The sequence below is a fragment of the Glycine soja genome, chromosome 16, assembly GCF_004193775.1.
Source record: "Glycine soja cultivar W05 chromosome 16, ASM419377v2, whole genome shotgun sequence".
Taxonomy (NCBI): Eukaryota; Viridiplantae; Streptophyta; class Magnoliopsida; order Fabales; family Fabaceae; genus Glycine; species Glycine soja.
The window spans coordinates 38,228,774-38,247,362 of record NC_041017.1 but is presented as its reverse complement, the minus strand read 5'-3'; the positions used below and the strand labels follow the sequence as shown (position 1 = coordinate 38,247,362).

The following is an 18,589-nucleotide window of genomic DNA, read 5'->3' as shown; positions in this document are numbered from 1 at the left end:
TAGGAACTATTTTTCAATGAGAGTTTTTAGAAATTTTATTAGAGTGTTTTTGAGGTGGTTTATTTTTAAATTCTTTTATCTCTCTTTAATTTATCATTTTTATTTTTAGCTTTAAATTCAATTTTTTTATATTAATAATTAAAAATAACTTTATAGTACAACATATATGATTAATTATAAATAAATTTAATTACATAAAATAAAGTTTTGTCGTTGGCATGGTAAAATTCCAATCAATGTCATCGGAGCCTCACCGGCGGCGTCTGCTGACGGCTTGACGTGTCGCCCTCTCAGTCCGAAGCGTTCTTCTGCGTGGTCAGTGGTGTGCGCTTAATGCTCTGTTTGGTGTTTTTAAATTTGACTTGAGCAGGTCTCAACTTTTGCATTTCTTTTGAGTTTTTGAGTCTCTATATACATGCATGCTGTGTAGTGGTTTTTGTGTTTGTGTGAGTTGCTTTGTTGTTATTAATTATTATTCATTTCCATGTTTTTGTTCATCCTCTGAACACCAAATTTCTTGTGTAGTAGAGATATGGACTCAGTTATGAATTGGGCAGTGGAAGAGATATGTGGTTGTGGTTGTATTGAAGAAGGACTCACTCTTGCAGCCCTATGGGCCAAGCTTGAAGCCTCACCCTCTCTTTCATCCTCCAATCTCCATCTCTCTCCTACTGTCAAAAGAGCCATTTGGACAAACCTCCTCCGCGTTCCGACTCTCCGATTTGAACCACACTCTTGTTTGGAGCTGGAGGATGCTCAGAACCTCAATTTAAGGATCTTTCCTCAGCATACCCTTGCCAACAACTTTTTAGGCCTTTATGATTTCCAGTCTCTCCAAGATGACCAAATGCGCGTCCTTCGCCTTCTTGCCGGTGCTAGAGCCAATGGCATCACTCAAACTCAGCTCGCTAAGCGTTTGCACATTGCTGCAAACAAATTCCATTATGTGTTGAGGAGTCTTGAGTGTCAAGGCTTAATTGTCAAGCACTCTGCTATCGAGAAGAAGAAACAAAATGGTGAATCCAAAAATTATCCATGTGTAACTACCCATTTAGTATGCTTACATCGCTATGCAAAACAAGTTGCCTCTCATCATCAAAGGTTTGAATTTGAAGTTACCAAATTCAACACGCCCGGCGATGACTACGAGGATGCAGATGGAACCACACTTCAAACAGATGTTCATCTTAAGGATTATACACCTCAAATGAAAGCTATTTGTGACAAACTTGCAAAAGCCAATGGCAAGGTTCATTTTCATTTGATTCTCTTTAAAGTTACCAATCAACTGATCTCATCGTTTATGCTCGTGTTTTGTTGTAATCTTTTTCTTGAAGGTTCTTCTTGTGTCTGGTATTAAGAAGGATCTTGGTTTCTGTGGATCGCGTCAAGGACAAAGGGCTTGGAGAAAAGTATGTTTTCTGACTTCGAACTTTCCAAAATTTTATTTATGTCTTTATACTATGTCCAGATTGCCTTATTGCTCTTGTGTGACCAGATTTCTCAAAGGTTGAAAGCAGATGCTATTGTGGAGCAGTTTGACGCTAAGGTGAATGACAAGGTTAGTTTTAGAAATCTTCTTCTCCGTATGGGAAGCAAACTCAACTTAGCAGTCATGTTATTCTGTCAAAAATAAATAAATAAGCATTCACATTAAGGGTAAAAATAGATTGTTTGGGTTAGTAATGTATCCTTTTCATCCTTGAATTTCTAAAGTAATGGCATCTTTTTACTGTTGCAAGACAAGAATGAACCTGATTGATCTTGTAATTGCCTGAAAACATAAAATTATAGTTATTTGGGCGTTTTAACACAATCCTTTCAAAAGACACGGCAGTGATGAAAAATTCTCCACTATTCATGCCATGAGATTAATATTGGTTGTCCCCTTTTTTCAGCACCCATTGTTCTGCCTTATAGTATATCTCATGTTTACACTGTCAAATGATGCTCTTTATAGTAATTGAATACTGTACCATCAGCGAACCCCCCTCCCCCCCGGCCATAAGTTGGTATAACTTTGTTGTGGTGATAATATTTACTTGTTTGCAGATTGAGGCTTGCCTGCGACTTCTTGACCCAATAACTACTGGATCTGGAAATGAAGATAAAAAGTTAAACTCCGGGAAAATATGTCAAGTTATTGATCAGGTTGTGGAGCTTCCCATTGAGCATCAAATTTACGATATTATTGATGCTGCAGGATCCTATGGCATTACTTTGAAGGAGGTACACTTTTGATTCTTGTATCCTCTTCTTTGGTAAGACATATGAAAAGTGTCAATTCCAGGAAAGGAGAAAGCATTAACAATAAATTAGAGTCAATGATTTATATCGTTTGGGACATTGATGAATTGAGACAGATCAAAGGTGGGCTATTTCCTTTTACAAGCAATTCCATAAGCTTGCTGATGAGTTTTATATTTAAATTTATCTTGTTGTTTTAGAGAAGATTTGAGAGGAAAGATTTCACAATGTAATTTGTGGTTTTTATGTAGTACTGGGCTACTGGCAAGGAAATGGTTGCAGTGGATTTGTATAAAGTGAGATATAGTTGTAGAGATGATGGTAAGGGTGAAGTTAGACTGTTTGAGTGAATTGGTTGAGTCATGTAAATACTCTTTTAGCTTGAAGCATAGACAAGGCACAGGCTCACCCTCTTATAATGTGGTTTTGGGCCTAACTCAACCTCAAAAGTTAGCTCTTGGGGTGAGGGTTGCCCCTCACTTATATATATTCTATCTTGGCCTTATCTCTAACCGATGTGGGACTTGGGTTTTTCTCAATACACCCAATCCTTGTGGCTTTTGATGTAGTTTCATTGCAATGTAGTTCTTGTTGTCGAATATGGGTGTTAAATTATTAGGGGGCTTGGTTGGCTTCCCATACTGTGGCTGATAGCCTAAAAAACATGTGATGTCTTTATTCAATACAAGAGAAAAAGAGGCACTCCCTACTTCTCTATAATTTTTGAAAATGAAAACAATAAATGAAAAAGATAATAGAAGTTAAATAATAGTGGGTAGTTTGCAGGATGCAGCTGTTGTGTGGGTTGATTAAAGAGAGTAATTATAGGGATACAAAAGATATTTGAAAGGGGAGTTATAAGGGTAAAATGGGATAAAAATTGTGTACACCAAAACTTCTTATTCCCTTTATATATAGTTATAGATTTCAATGGGAAGGTCAATTTCTAATAGACAAAAAGGGGAAATGTTTCCTAAATAACAATCAGATGGAGTGATTGTTTTCCTTCCTCATAATGGGAAGCGATCTTTTCCTTCTCATTTAAACAGTTTAGGGGACTGAGTTTGTGTTTATGTCTTCTATTGGTGCTCTGATTAGCATTGCTTCTAGGGAGTTGCTATGTGTGATATGCAGAGAGATGGGAGGTGGAGGCTTGGCTGCAATGTTTAGTCGTTTGGCTTCTAGTTGTTTCTATTCTACTCTAGACCCTGGAGGGTATCTTATCCTGTATCACAATGTTTTTCCCCTCTTTTCTATGTAATGAATTTTTTATTTTATTTATATTAAAAAAGATTTATTTAGGCGTACTATTTTCTCTTTGTTTAGGATATTTGTCTCCTGTATATACTTGTGAATTTTTTAACTGAAATGAGATCCATTCTTTTTCATGTTTTCTCTCTTCATCTGGAGTTTTATTAGGGCTGGACGCTGATTCTCAGTTCTGCATCCTTAAATGTGAATATTGTTGCCTTTCCAGTTTGAATTTATTTGGATGTTTTTCGTAAACAGATATGTGAAAGGCTTGGGATTGAACTGAAAAAGAACCACATTCAACTTATAAATTTGTGCTATAGATTTGGAATGAAAGTGCAAGAAGAACAATGCCTAAAAACTAAGACAATTCGAGTTTGGACTTCTAAAAATTTCAACCCTGAACCAGAAGTTGAACATATTTTCAAGGTTGATGAAAATAAATTTTTTAACTGTGTGCCTGACAGTTCAAAAATAATATCTGAATTTGAGGCTTCAAGTTCAACTATCAATGGAGAACTTGCAGACCCTGCAAATTTGGAAGATAGAGAAGTTGGTGCAGAACTCTATTGTGTATCTCCAAGAAATACAGAGTTAAACTTTGTAGAAACACCAACAGACTTGCAAGATTTGGCCTTTGGCCGAAGAGGTACGGTTTCTGACTGCAAACTGGTCAGTTCAACAGTGGAGGCAGGCAATACACCATCAGGAGCATTCCCATCTGATGTGTTGAAACCATTCTCTACTGTGAATAGCATTAGAAGGGCAAATAGGATACTAAAAAGGCTAAAGGTCTGTCTTTTTTCTTCTTCCTAATCCTATCACAACGGAAGCAAATGTTTATTTCCTTAAAATTTGTATTCTAAGTTTCTAAGACCTTTTTTGTTTTTACTCTTGCAGGATGAAAGGTTCCTTTTGAAACCTGAGATAAATAGGTGGCTTAATAGCCTTGAGAATGATAACTCTACAAAAGTGGACCACAAGACTATTGACCGAATATTAACTAAACTTCAGGAACAAGGGCAGGTCAAACGCATAATAGTAAGTTCGCCTGTTATTTCTGAATATTCCCGGACAAAAAAATGTGTGGTGGTTGTGCATTCATCCGTGAGTCAATCTCCTGAGTTATTTGATGAAATTCAAGATAGAGTGCGATCATTTAATACTTGTATTCGCAGCAAAAGTACTTCATATCAGAAAAATGATGAATTCATACCTGTAATGGAGGATATTCAGAAAAATCAAAGTGTTATAGTTTCAGCTGGGCGGGCTAATAAAGCAGAAGCCAAGCATGCTAATGGATTTGTATTAGCAAAAATGATTCGTGCAAAGCTACTCCACAGTTTTCTTTGGGATTGTCTGCATAGGGAAGCAAGCTATATTGATGATTTATCATCTAAAAAATGTGTCAATGAGCAAACTAATAATCCTCATAGTAGCATCAAACTATTTTGTCTAGAAGCTGCTATTAAAGAAATGTCAGTTGAACTATTATTACAAGTTGTTGGCTCCACTAAAAAATATGAAGAAATGATTGAAAAATGCAAGATGGGTTTACGTCTCTCTGATCTTCCTCTGGAGGAGTACAAGTGTTTAATGGATGCTCATGCAACAGGAAGGCTGTCATTAGTTATTGATATTTTACGACGATTAAAGGTATTACTGTTGAGTTAAATCTGAGGTCTTTGTTTTTAATTGGAATGCTTCGAAGTTAATCTTCTGCAATTACTTTTGTTTTGCTGGTTCCATCTTATTAAGGTCTGGGACTGGTGGAGTATTCAACCGCTTAACATGCTAGAGTCATCTTTACCAAAATATTAAAAAATAATATCAGTCCCCTGATTGGCTGCACTACTACTGTTAAAAATGGTAATGGAATACTCAGAAAACAGGAGTAAAAGAAAAACCATTTTACTTAACAAACTGCTAAGGCATTGCAAGTTTATTGCAAACTGATATATACCTAGAACTTATGCCACATTCCTTCTCATGGCTCCTGAAACTTTTATGTATTTAAGTTAATCTTAACATGGCTATTTTACCTCTTTTGTCATACCTTCTAAGGAATTTGTGTGTTGTTTTTTTCATTGCGGTTGACTGCAGATGGTGTTAAAATTGTGACATAGTTTTGTCCATCTTGTTACATAATAATGTACTTATGCAGGATAAGATTATTCTTTTTTACTCCCACTGTAAAAATAAGTTTCTGAAAGAAAGAACTGCTAATTAGAGGGTAAAAACTTTACCAAACGATGATTGAAAAACTGTTAGGAAACAAAAATATTAAAGGTTAATAGAAATAAGTACAATTACCATTACATTGTGAAATTTTAATATTTTAATGATGCATGCTACATGTGGATTTATTTGTGTAGTTGATTCGGATGATAACTGATTTGCAATCTAGAGATGGAGTCAAAACCCCTCATACTTTTACTCACGTGATGGAGCTTAGGCCTTATATTGAGGAACCCTTTTCAAATGATGCACCATCTTTAAATTTTATCTCTCTTGATCTCCGACCAAGAATCAGGCATGATTTTATTCTGTCTAATAGAGATGCAGTTGATAAATATTGGCACATATTAGAGTATTGCTATGCTACTGCTGATCGAAAAGCTGCTTCTTATGCATTTCCTGGATCTAAGGTCAATGAGGTAATCTCCTAGTTTTTCTCCAGCAGACAATTTAAATTTTTCTCAGCTTTCATGCCTTTTGTTCCAGCCTAACATTATATTTCAATGGCATGGTAGCTTTTTCGCTTCCGTTCATGGACATCCACCTGTCTAATGACAGCTGAACAACGTGCTGAGCTTTTAAAGCATGTAACAAAGGATAATCTTAGTGAAAAAATTTCATATAGGAATTCTGAGAAGATTGCAAAAGATCTGAATCTTAGCTTGGAGCAGGTTAGTTTGTTTCAAGCTGTTGACTTGATTTTATGGTTTATTCCTTTTGGAAAATGCAATATCAGCACTGTAAACTGCCCCCAGGCCCTGGGAAAAAAATAGTGGTGAGTATATCCTGGGGCCGAGGGAAGGGAACATAACTTCATGGGCTCCTGAGTTGTCTCAGTTAATGAGACACTGTTGCTTATTATCTTGCTTTATATATTTGTCACTTTAATATGTTTCTCCCAAAATAATATTACTTCACATTTTTCTTGGAAACCATGATTGTGTCGTTGTAGTTGACAACAAACCTTTGATCAATGATGAGGAAATTAATGGCTTTAATCTAGGGATAAGATGTCACACACCTCATTTCTTCAACTTGCTGATGCTTATAGTTTGAGACAGTTTGGTAGATTATAGTATTATACTGAGAAGTGAGAGCTGTCAATGGGAAGTGAACTCCCAGAAATGAGAACTTTTAATGAGGAAAAGCAAAGTCTTGTTTATTTGAGTAAAATAAAAATTTAACTCATTGAGTATTACTGCCACTGTTTCAAGATGAGTGACTTTTGCAATTCTTTCCTATATGTTTTTATTTTTTTAAATTTTAATGCTACTTGTAGGTACTTAGCATGTATTCTAGTAAGCGCCGCCGCCATTTCCTTAATCAGTTGGATGATGAAGAGAAAGAGGATAATTCACCTGAATGTAAGGGTAATTCATCTCGTTGTAGGAAAAAAAATTCCAGTGAGCCCAGGCTTGCAAAACATGCAAGAATTGATGCAGTAACTGATGTTGAGGACATGCACATAGAAGAATCACATAATTTTGGTGTGCATTCAAGAGAGCGTGCCACACATATGCAAAAATTTGAGGATGATTATGGACTTGAGGATTCTCAAGACTGTATCCCCCTTATTAACCAGTGTGTCTTGACCCAAATGAAGCTAACGCGCCAAAGGAGATTTGTTTGGTCAGACAAAATTGACAGGTAATAGAAATTTTAGGAACCTGCTAAATTTTAAGCCAAATAATTATTTTACTTTAGATTATAGAGGGTATGGAAATAATGGCCCTCTAAGGTTGAATCATTTATATAATATATTAAAGCCAAATTGAACGAAGTAATTTAGCTTGTTCTTGCTTATATTTTTTAGTTTGTTCTGAATTGATGAATATAATGATTGCATAGTCATATTTTATTACCATTATTAGTGGAACCTGTACATGTAATGCAAGATCAAATCAAAAGAGAGTTCTTTTAAGGCTTTATTTTTCAAACACTAGCATTGGGCTTAATATGTTACTACACTAGCAACTTCTCACATGTATTTTTGTGATAACTTTTTACAAAAGCTATTCTGACTCTAATTTAAATAGCTACTTTAAGAATTGTGCTGAACTTACAAAGAATGGATACAAACTAAAGAAATTACTTATTGTGAGTGTATGCTCTGCAAGTTAACTCTACTAGTTAGAGTTAACCCCTAGTCAGTCAATATAGTTGTGTACAGCTGTCAGTTAGTCAGGACAGTTGTTATTAGTTAGTTAGAGTCTCTGTGTCTATATAGGCTACATGTTCCTCAAATAACTAAAAATCTCATTAGTGTAAGCAAATTTGCTCTTGATAATCGTGTTTTCTTTGAATTTCATGTTAATCGCTGCTTGTTAAATCTCAGGATTCCAATGAAATCCTTCTTCAGGGTGATGTTGGACCTGATGGCTTGTATCAGTTCCCTAGTCTCAAATTCTGGTCAGCTGTGTCTTCTCCAGCTGCCTTTTCAACTGTTTCTCCTTGTATAAATGCTGCTTCCATTGATGAATGTAATGATGAATTGCCCAATTCTGTGTATACTTGGCACCTTAGGCTAGGTCATCCAAATCCCAAGCCTTAAAGCTTGTTCTTAATCATTATAATCTGAAGTTTTCTGTAAAAGATGATCTGCCCTTCTGTTCTGCTTGTTGTATGGGCAAGATACATCGTTTACCCTCTCAATCTTCTCAAACTGTGTATAAGTATCCTTTGGAATTAATATACAGTGATTTGTGGGGACCATCTCCTATGATTTCTCATTCTGGTTTCAGATATTACATGCCTTTCGTTGATGTTCGTACTCGCTTTACTTGGCTGTATTTACTTAAAAACAAGTCTGATGCTTTAACTGTTTTCAAACAATTCAAATCAATTGTTGAATTGCAGTTTGACAAGCACATTAAAGCTCTTCAAACAGATTTGGGGGTGGGGGGGGGGGGGGGGGGGGGTTGAGTTTCGTACCCTTCCCTCTTATCTTAATGAGTTAGGCATTCTTCATAGACTTTCATGCCCTTATACTCATCACCAAAATGGTGTGGCTGAACGTAAGCATAGACACATAGTTGAACTTGGTCTGTCTTTACTTAGCCATGCTTCTCTTTGTTTAAGTTTTTGGGATCATGCCTTTATTACTGCAGTTTTTCTCTTTAATCGCCTACCCTCAGCTCCCCTCAACTTTGACACACCTTATCATGCTTTATTTCACCCTTACCCTGATTACAACTTTCTCAAAGTGTTTGGCAGTGCTTGCTACCCTTTCTTGCATCCCTATCATTCACATAAACTGGAATTTCACTCTACCGAGTGTTTTTCTAGGCTATTCTATAAAGGCTACAAGTGTTTGTCTCCATCTGGTCGCATCTTTATTTCTAAAGATGTTCTTTTTAATGAACACAGATTTCCATATCCTCAATTGTTTTCTTCTTCCACTACTTCTCAATCATCTCCTATACTTTGTAAGTTAACTCAATACAGTTGTGTACAGCTGTCAGTTGGTTACGACAGTTGTCATTAGTTAGTTAGAGTCTCTGCTATATATATCAGACTGTACACAGAGACTCATTGTCTTATTGTAATTTCTCTATTGTTAGTAAATAATATCAGTTTATCAACACTTATAATTGATCCTGAATGGTGATTTTATAACACAATTTTATATTAACAAGATTTTTTTTAAAAAATGGCTTGAATTATAATGCATAAATAGGTTAAGAGTATTGATTGTTAGTCTTTATTGATAAAAATCATGATGTTCAAGTTGTTTTTTTTCCTTTCATTTGAACCCTTGTTCTACATGCCACTGCTAGAGTTTCAAATAACAACGCTGTTTTAACACACCATTGAGTGGAAATTGTTTCATTTTTGAATTATAGAAATTAAATACTCTATTTTCCAAATATTAATTTTGAGTAATATTACTCAAAATATATCAAAAACTAATATTACTCAAAATACACTAGTAGACAAATGATGTTTTGGAAAACTTAGACAAATGATGTATATTTGGAAAACTTAGACAAATGATGTATACACTAGTAATATTACTCTAAGTGATTGAAGAATCAAATGAAAACTTAGAAACTGTAATCCTAAAAAAAGTGCTAACCAATGCCCTCAGGTACTTATTAAAGAAGCACAAGAAGAAGCCTTTTATGTTACTGGAAAGGAAAGGGTTTTAATATATCGAAAACTAAAAAGAAAAGATTCAATGCTTGCTTTTTTAAACATGAGAAACATCTATGGAAAGAAGCAGAAATAGAAGCATTCCATTTTATTGGAAAAGGTTTTAATATATTGAAAACTAAAAATATAATTCAATGTTTGCTTTTTTAAAAATGAGAAACACTTACTATGACATATTTAATGCACCTTAACATATGCCTTTAGAGCACTTGTTGGCAAGACCCAAAATAAAAAATTACATTGTATAAATAAGGTCCTTAAATGTTACCCCCCCAAAAATGAAGCACCTATTGTTAGGAAGTGGATGGGAGGGTGCGGTCTCTGTCATGAAATTTTGGCACCAATCTTCTCTTTTTTCAATTATAACAAAAGAGCACACTGATTTTTAAGGAAAAAGAAGATATGGATACAGACAGTTTTTCTATCAAATATGGAAAGATAACAAGTACTTTTGCCCCCCTGTTTGTATCTATCCTATTGTTCGGAAATTTAGGCATATTTGCTGTAATTCGGATTACAAATTGTCTATCTCTGTCCCCCTTTTGTTGCCTTGAATAAAGAGCACTGATTTGTATATGTCTCTTGTGAGGCTATGAATACAATATTATCTATGTAGTCTGAGTATCTATGATTTTATATCATTTCAGGCAATTGGTGATCCAATATGTTAAACACCGTGCTGTTCTTGGGGCCAGATATCATCGTATAAATTGGAAGTCAATTTCTGATCTCCCAGCTTCTCCAAGTGCTTGTATGAGGAGAATGAATTTGTTGAATAGTAATTTGAGGTTTAGGACAGCTGTGAATGGACTCTGTAACATGGTCAGTGAACGATATGCAAAGCAACTCGAAAAGTCCCAAAAGTTGTCATTAAACAAAGATGATTGCAAACAGTTTGTGCGATCCCAGTCCTGTGAAGGTGGTATCCTCAATCATTTTAGTCCTGATGTTGAAATTCAAATGACGAGTCTAAATAGAGATGCTTGGGATGACTTTGAGAACAAAAGTATCAAGGCAGCCCTTGACGAGATTCTCCGTTGCAAGATGATGGCTAAGCTGGATGCCTCCTCCTCCCAAAAAGTTCAATCGCAATATGAAGGGTGGGCAGATGCAAATGTGAGTTCTGATGGATATGTAATTCTCTTAAGACTTTAACAACTGTAATGTCTAGTCATTGCTTCCAAGTATCCAAAGGAGACTTAAAATTATATCCTTCTTGGACGCATTTTTTTAATAATTTATGTTTAGGTATTCTGGAACTGACTGACACTCTGATAAAGGAATCTTCTTTTGTGGCAGGAATCTCAAGAAAACGAAGAAATTACATCAGCTATTCCTTGTGAAATTATTCAGAGTCATCATGGTAATAGGGCCAATGTTTATGGACAAGTAAATGAATCATTGGCTGTTTCAAATGCTGTAGAGCTAGTTAAAATTGTTTTTTTAAGCACCTCAACACGTCTCCAGGCACCAAATTTACTAGCCGACATTCTTCGGCGATACTCAGAGCATGATCTAATTGCTGCATTTAACTATCTTAGAGAGAAAAAAATTATGGTAAATTGTTCTCAATCTCATTGTCTTAATGATCTAATTGTTGCATTTAACTATCTTAGAGAGAAAAAAATTATGGTAAATTGTTCTCAATCTCATTGTCTTAATGATCTAATTGCTGCATTTAACTATCTTAGATAGAAAAAAATTATGGTAAATTGTTCTCAATCTCATATTCCGGAAACAGCCTCTTTGCATATGCAAGGGTAAGGCTGCGTACAATATCCCTCCCCCATACCTTCGCATAGCGAAGAGCCTCCGGGCAATGGGGTACGAAGTTTTTTTTTGTTCTCAATCTCATTGTCTTAATTGCATGAGAGGCAATGCTGATTGCTTATGTGCTTAACTTGATCCTGTAGTGTCACTTGCTATAGTCATATATATTGGGCAAGTAATTTGTATTATATAAACTATCCCCCCTCAACACAAAAAACTATCCCTAATGTTACTGGACCAGAAGTGAAACGGGATATCAAATCCTTTCTCCAAATTTTTAAGCCAGGTCCAGCAATAAAATAGAGCGTCCTCCATCACTTTATGGCTGTTGAGTTGTAATGGATATTTTCCTTTGAACTTAAAAGACTTCTTAGACGTTGGTTTCGGTTTTTGAAGAGGTTAAAACAACAATGAGCAACCCCCTTTGGTAATTCCTGGCTCCCCTGAGCCTAAGAGTTTGTGATATTTTTTCTTGTATTTTTGTCATTTATTTTAATTTTGACTCTAGCACTCTCCACTTTGATATTTTTTTGCTACCTGATTTCTTATTTTTTTTTCATTTCTCTTCTTTCTTACTAGTTACTATTTTATATAGACAACCTGAATGTGTGTGTGTGCCTAAGCATGTTTTTGTACAAGTTCTAATTACTGATTGATGGGTCAATCAGTAGTCATCTTAAACATTGGCATTTGACAGGTTGGGGGCACTGGCAGTGAATGTGTTGAACTGTCACAACAGTTCTTGCACAGTGTTTCGAAGTCACCGTTTCCATTTAATACTGGAAAGCAAGCTGTTAAATTTTCTGCGTGGCTGGAGGAAAGAGACAAGGACCTCACAGAAGTGGGTGTTAATCTTGCTGAAGATCTACAATGTGGGGACATTTTTCATTTATTTGCTCTAGTCTCATCAGGTGAACTTTCTATTATGCCATCCCTACCACATAATGGTGTTGGAGAGGCAGACTTGAGAAGTGCAAAGCGTAAATTTGATGCCACTGAGTTTTCATATAGTAATAAAACTAAAAGACCAAAATCCTTGTTTGGAATAGATGGTGAAATTATTTCTCGTCGGGAAAAAGGTTTTCCCGGTATCTTCATTTCTGCACACCGTACAGCAATTTCAAGAGCTGATATTTTAAATTTGTTCAAGGATAATGATAACAATGGCCAACCTTTTGAGGGCCAAAGCAGTAATTATTCACTTCCTGACCATATGTTGGAAATCATTAAATCGTTTGACCCTATAACTCTGGAAGAAAATCATACCAAATCACCCTGGGAAAGTATGGCAGGCTATGCACAGCATTTGTTGTCAGAGTCTTTCAATCAAGAACATGCACGTGCCATTTGTGCTGAGCTCTTCAGAGTCGTTTATGCTGCCATTCAAAAGTCTGGTGACCAAGGATTAAGCATGGGAGAAATTTCTCAGGTTATAAACTTGCCAGGTATAGATGCTGAGATTTAACCGAGAATAAAATTGTCATGAAATCGATTAATATTTTAAAGATTTTCAACTATTTAAACTTTGAGATTGTTTATTGTTCTTTGGCTTTATGTCTTTCAGGAGCAGAGGTAGATGGATTGATTGTTGATGCTCTTCAAGCATTTGGGCAAGCCTTAAAGGTTCCTCCCCCTTTCCTTGTTTCAATAGTGTATAGCATGCCCGGATTAGAGTTTGCAACTCTTGGTCTGACCCAACGTAAAGTAACTTCTTCCCCCCTACTTCTACTCAAACCATGGTATGAGACACAAAATCATGTTCAAACACAACCCAAGTACCAAACCATGATTTTCCCTAACTTTTTATTTGTAATGAAAGTTAGTTTACTCAGCCAAACTAGGATTTGGGGTGTGTGATCTATGATCAGAATGTTCTCTTAATAGTTTGGAATATTTCTGAATTTTAGAAACTGCTGCTGTTATGGTGCTCTATTATGCAGAGGTGTGCTGCTTTGTGCATTGATAGATTGTTATGCCTACACAGGGCCGGCCCTGGGCCCTGTTTGGAGGTGCGACGACACAGGGCCCACAGCTAAAAGGGACCCAAGTTTTTTACAAAAAAAATTATAGTCATGTAATAATTTATATATTATTTAGGTTATTTTTATAATTAAATTAAAATTAGTTTTATTTTAAGTCTCCTTTTGTTCAAATTAAGATGTGACGTGATTAAAAAGTATTTTTATGTTGTTAGTTTCTTTTTTTATGTATTACCTTTATAAGTCCATATTGAATGGATTTTTAGTCCAATGTGACATATCAACATGTAATTGATCTATGATAATAGACTTAAAATATTTTTTTTAGCAAAATAAGAAACAAACAAAAACTCAAATTATAAATGAAAAAAACAAAATATTAGTATATTAATAAAGAACAAAAATATGAAATGATATTTTGTTGATGATTGACAATAACGATCGACTGAAACATTCTCTCCAAGAGAAAAAAATATAAAATTTAATTAATTTATAAATATATAAGTAAATTAAAGTTATAAACAATTTGATGAGTTCCTCATGTTAGGAAGTTCCACATCGCCTTTCTTGAGGTGCAATTTATATATCTGGTGGACAACTTCACTTAATACCAATTGATTTTAAGTTAAAATCTAACACCTCGTAGCTTAACCCAAACCTGTAAAACACTACCTTACCTTCTCCAAGGAAGGATGCGGACAGAGAGAGTCAAACTTATGTATAAATATTTATGTTATATATTTGTTTAATGTAAGAAAACATGTAATTTTAATGAAACTATGTGTCTACATTTTTTATATAATATATATTTATAGTTTGAGGGCAAGCCCTAGTGCAGCGGTAAAGTTGTGCCTTGGTGACTTGTTGGTCATGGGTTCGAATCCGGAAACAGCCTCTTTGCATATGCAAGGGTAAGGCTGCGTACAATATCCCTCCCCCATACCTTCGCATAGCGGGCAATGGGGTACGAAGTTTTTTTTTTTTATATATTTATAGTTTAGAATACTTAAATATAAATGGGCCAAAATTAATTTTTCATCCTGGGCCCGTGAAATCTCGGGACCAGCCCTGCATCTACACTTCCCCTCAGTGGAAGCTATAATACAGGTATCCTGTGTCTTTGGTGATCCTTTTTTTATTCATTTTTTAGTTTTATTGAATTTCTAGTCTATGTATTGCTGAAGTAGTTTACAACAGCAGTAGTGATTTGAGACCTTTCCGTCTGAAGAAATTGAAAGATTTTTGCTGAAATTCATAATAACTTATTCTCAGTCTGGTTTTAGGTCCCTCATATTCTGTTTTCAAATTAGTTTTCTTTCCCTCCTTTTTCTACAATAATATTCTCTACTTTACAGGTCAATGCTTATGATACTGTCCGTGTTGTTGATGCCTTACACCTTCACAAGTACTTTTTTACACCTGTGTCTGATTTTCATCAACATGTTGTACAACCTTCCTCAACAAAAATCATTGAGAAAAGTGATCATATATGTGAGCTTTACAAATCAGAAGAAAGGAACACTACTTCTATTGATACTCTAAGGGAAAGAAACACTGGTATTGATAATGTGCACAAAGTGACAATTCTTAATCTTCCACATGGGGATGTAGATCCTGAAAATCAAGCTTGTGATAGGATTGAAGGCTCTAAGCAAGACAGACTTGGCTTATCCAGTGTCAATCATGAAAAAGAAACACTTAAATTTTCTGCTGGTGAATTTTGTGTGCCAATATTGCCATGGATCAATGGAGATGGGACCATCAACACCATTGTTTACAGGGGACTCAGACATCGTGTTGTTGGAATAGTGATGCAAAACCCAGGGATATTGGAGGTATATGCAATCTCTATAATTTTTCCTTGTTTAATATATTTAAAATTTCATAGAATTTAGAAATGGGATTAGCTGTGAGTGTTGCTGCGTATTAATATTTTGCACTGATTCAAGTCAGATTTCCCCACTGCTTAAGTGGGCCTAAAGGAATAATGAAAAATGATTTGATTCATCCTATCCTTGTTTTACAACCTGTTAGTGGTTTCATCCGTTAGATATGAATTAGGTTAACTTATTCAGCAAATATAGCGGACTTCATTTTATTGATATGGAATGGCTAGCAACATTCTTAACATGCTCTTCCCAGCAAATTTTCTACTATTAGTTGAAATTTATTAGGAATCCCGAAATTATTAGTCATTTAATCAAACTCACTTTGTCGGGAGGGGGACTTTTTCCATTACGTGAGTCCTTGCAACACGTTGAAAGAGTGTGTTGGTTAGTGTCTTGGTATCATTTTTATCATATTGACATGGTCCTTTTTTAGTTAAAGTAAAATATACTTTTTGTCTGGTTGTTTAAAGTTTAAACCTTCATGTAAGATAAGGACTGCCCAACAGGGCAAACAACCACAAGTTGGCAAAGAATCAACATTTAAATAATAAAATAAAAAGTATTGAAGTTGTAATGCAGGCTGATGGCTGTACGTATCTTAAAAATAAAAATTATTACATCATAAATAATAACTTGAGGAGCATTGCAAATCAAGTTTTACCATTTTCAATACTTTATTAGGAAAGGGAAAAATCACTGACGATTTCATTTTGTATGTGTTAGGATTCTATTCTACATCACATGCACGTGTTGAATCCCCAGGTATTCTACCAAAAATTTAAATTTCTGCACTTTTATTCTGAAATTGCTAGTCACATGCTACTTTTATTCTGAAATTTCTGGACTCTTATCTCCATTTGTTATTTTCTAAAGAATTTTTTCAAGATAAGTTTGAATCAATGATCCTTTTACCCAGAGGTTTTATTGAAAGATGACTCCACCCCTCTAGTTTAAAATTATGCAAAATAACTCCAGTGGTTTGCAAATTCCTACACCCATTGCCTATGTATGTGTGCATGTATTTTGCAATCACAGATATTATCCTTCCATTCAAGGTGAAAAGAAGCTGACAAGAGAGGATCTAAGTATACTATGAAACGAGAAGATTCATGCCTAGGATTTTACAAACCTATAAGTTTCTCAATGTATAACTCCAATTCATTACATGTCATTCATCAGATAGAACTATAGAAGTATAATAGGAAAGGTCATTGGCATAATGCAAGGCTGTTTTTTTTTTTTTTCATCTGGTGATTGTAAGCCTAAATGTTGATATGATTTATGTTAATGCTGTGGGTGCCTGTTACCCTTTGTGTTTGTATTTTGGTGTTGAGTGTATATGCTGATTCAAGTTTCTGACAGAGCTGTAGAACTCTCTTAGAACTGATGGTTCTGGATAAACACCTAATTGTGAAGAAGATGCATCAAATAATATTTGATGGGGGACCCTCCTTACTTCAGGATCTTATTGGAAGCAAATCTAGTCAGCCAAAGTTGATTTGCAGAGAACATTTCTTCGCCAATCCCATGAGTACTTCCTTGTTGTAGGGAATCTGTGGCCTCAACATGTAAAATCAATAGATGTGTGTGTATAGAGTGAGAGTAAATTGTGTCTGTGTATATAAAAACAAATTTACAGGTAATTTTGGATACTGGCCTTGGGTTTATATTTGGAACAATTGCAACTCAGGCAATCCTAGGAAGTTTCTTATCAACCTGCCCCACTCAAGTTATGGCTTACAAAATTATGTCAAGATGAAAGATCATTAATGTTTTATTGAATACATTAAGTTGCATAAATATGAGGATGAAAAATCAATTCTATAATGGGGAATAAGGGTTTAATTACCGGGTGGAGATTTTCTAGGGAAGAAGAGAATATTAACTTGTACATATGTGATTTTAATTAATTAACATGACAAAGCAAATTTGGCTTTTGGTGTGACTTACGTAAGTGTGAAATAGGCTAATACTAATGATAAAAAACTAACAAGAAAAATAATTCTAAAAATGTGTTTAAACTATTTTTTTAATATGTGGTAACTCAATCACCGTTTTGTGTACGAACTTTAAGGCCAATGCTCCGCACAACCCGGAAGGGCAACATCGTCCTTCCACAACCCCAAATATAGTTATATGTTTCATGGCTCCTGATGCCATCATATGACATAATCATGGTGACGCTACCTGAACCATCTTCGTATACGTGGCACGTCCTAAGCCGTCGATTTTTGTATGGGTTGCGGAATTTTTCTGGCAGGGGACCCTGGATCTTATTGAATAGCAAGTGGCTCATTTATTGGTTTTTTTTATTTTGTATGGATTGCGGAAATTTTCCTGCCAGGGGACCCCAGATCTTATTCAATAGCAGGTGGCTCATTTATTGGTTTTTTTTTTGTCTTGTAATAATAAGAAAAAAAAGGGTTGGCATAATGTGACTATGTGAGTGCCAACCATACTAGATAAATATGACTATCCATGCACAAGCGCACGAGCACAAAAAAAATAAATTTGATATAATAATAAAATGAAAGGTTTTTTTTTAATCTTCCAATTGATTAGAAAAAATAAACTCTAATTAATTTGGAATCGAATAAAAAATAAATAAAATCTTATCAATAATTATTTTCATCAACTCGAATACTATTCGAATGATTCAACCTTAATTTTAACATATTAATCATTTATATTTAATCATTTGAGTAATATGTTAAAAAAATTCAAATATAGTCTCTAGACAAATAGTTCACTATTTTTGTCTCTGATTTTTAACCTCTCCCAATCGTAAAAACTAACTTGATATGAAGATGTAAAACAATTTTTTTTTTAAATAATTATTTAGTTATTTAATAAGAGTGAAAAAGAGAAAATATCTTATAGAAAAATATATTTATAACAAAAAACAAATGATCATATTAAAAGGAGATATAATAATTTTGTTTGTATATATTGTAATTATAAAAAGTAATAGTAATTTTCTTCTTTTACTTTTTTAATATATAGATCATATATATTGTGGGACTCAGTTTAAAAAAAATGTGTTCCTTCCGCTCATTTTCTTTT

At 34.7% G+C, this 18,589-nt stretch overlaps 1 protein-coding gene across 7 annotated transcripts; it reads left to right on the top strand.

Moving 5' to 3' along the window:
* The first annotated feature begins 184 nt into the window (after positions 1–184).
* LOC114390526 lies at positions 185–17,326 on the top strand. 7 transcript variants are annotated; one of them, XM_028351278.1, is made up of 17 exons: positions 185–315; positions 526–1,249; positions 1,338–1,412; positions 1,499–1,561; positions 2,053–2,229; positions 3,757–4,290; positions 4,399–5,154; positions 5,874–6,155; positions 6,252–6,407; positions 7,016–7,383; positions 10,536–11,004; positions 11,188–11,445; positions 12,356–13,103; positions 13,223–13,281; positions 14,993–15,472; positions 16,250–16,288; positions 16,889–17,326. In XM_028351278.1, the coding sequence occupies exons 2-17, from the start codon at positions 533–535 to the stop codon at positions 17,072–17,074; spliced, it is 5,367 nt and encodes a 1,788-aa protein (XP_028207079.1). In that variant the 5' UTR covers positions 185–315; positions 526–532; the 3' UTR covers positions 17,075–17,326. The 7 variants fall into 7 exon arrangements, with proteins under 7 accessions (XP_028207079.1, XP_028207077.1, XP_028207082.1 ...); XM_028351276.1 differs by having other exon boundaries at positions 192–315; positions 529–1,249; XM_028351281.1 differs by lacking the exon at positions 16,889–17,326 and adding an exon at positions 16,582–16,847 and having other exon boundaries at positions 192–315; positions 529–1,249.
* The last annotated feature ends 1,263 nt before the right edge of the window (positions 17,327–18,589 follow it).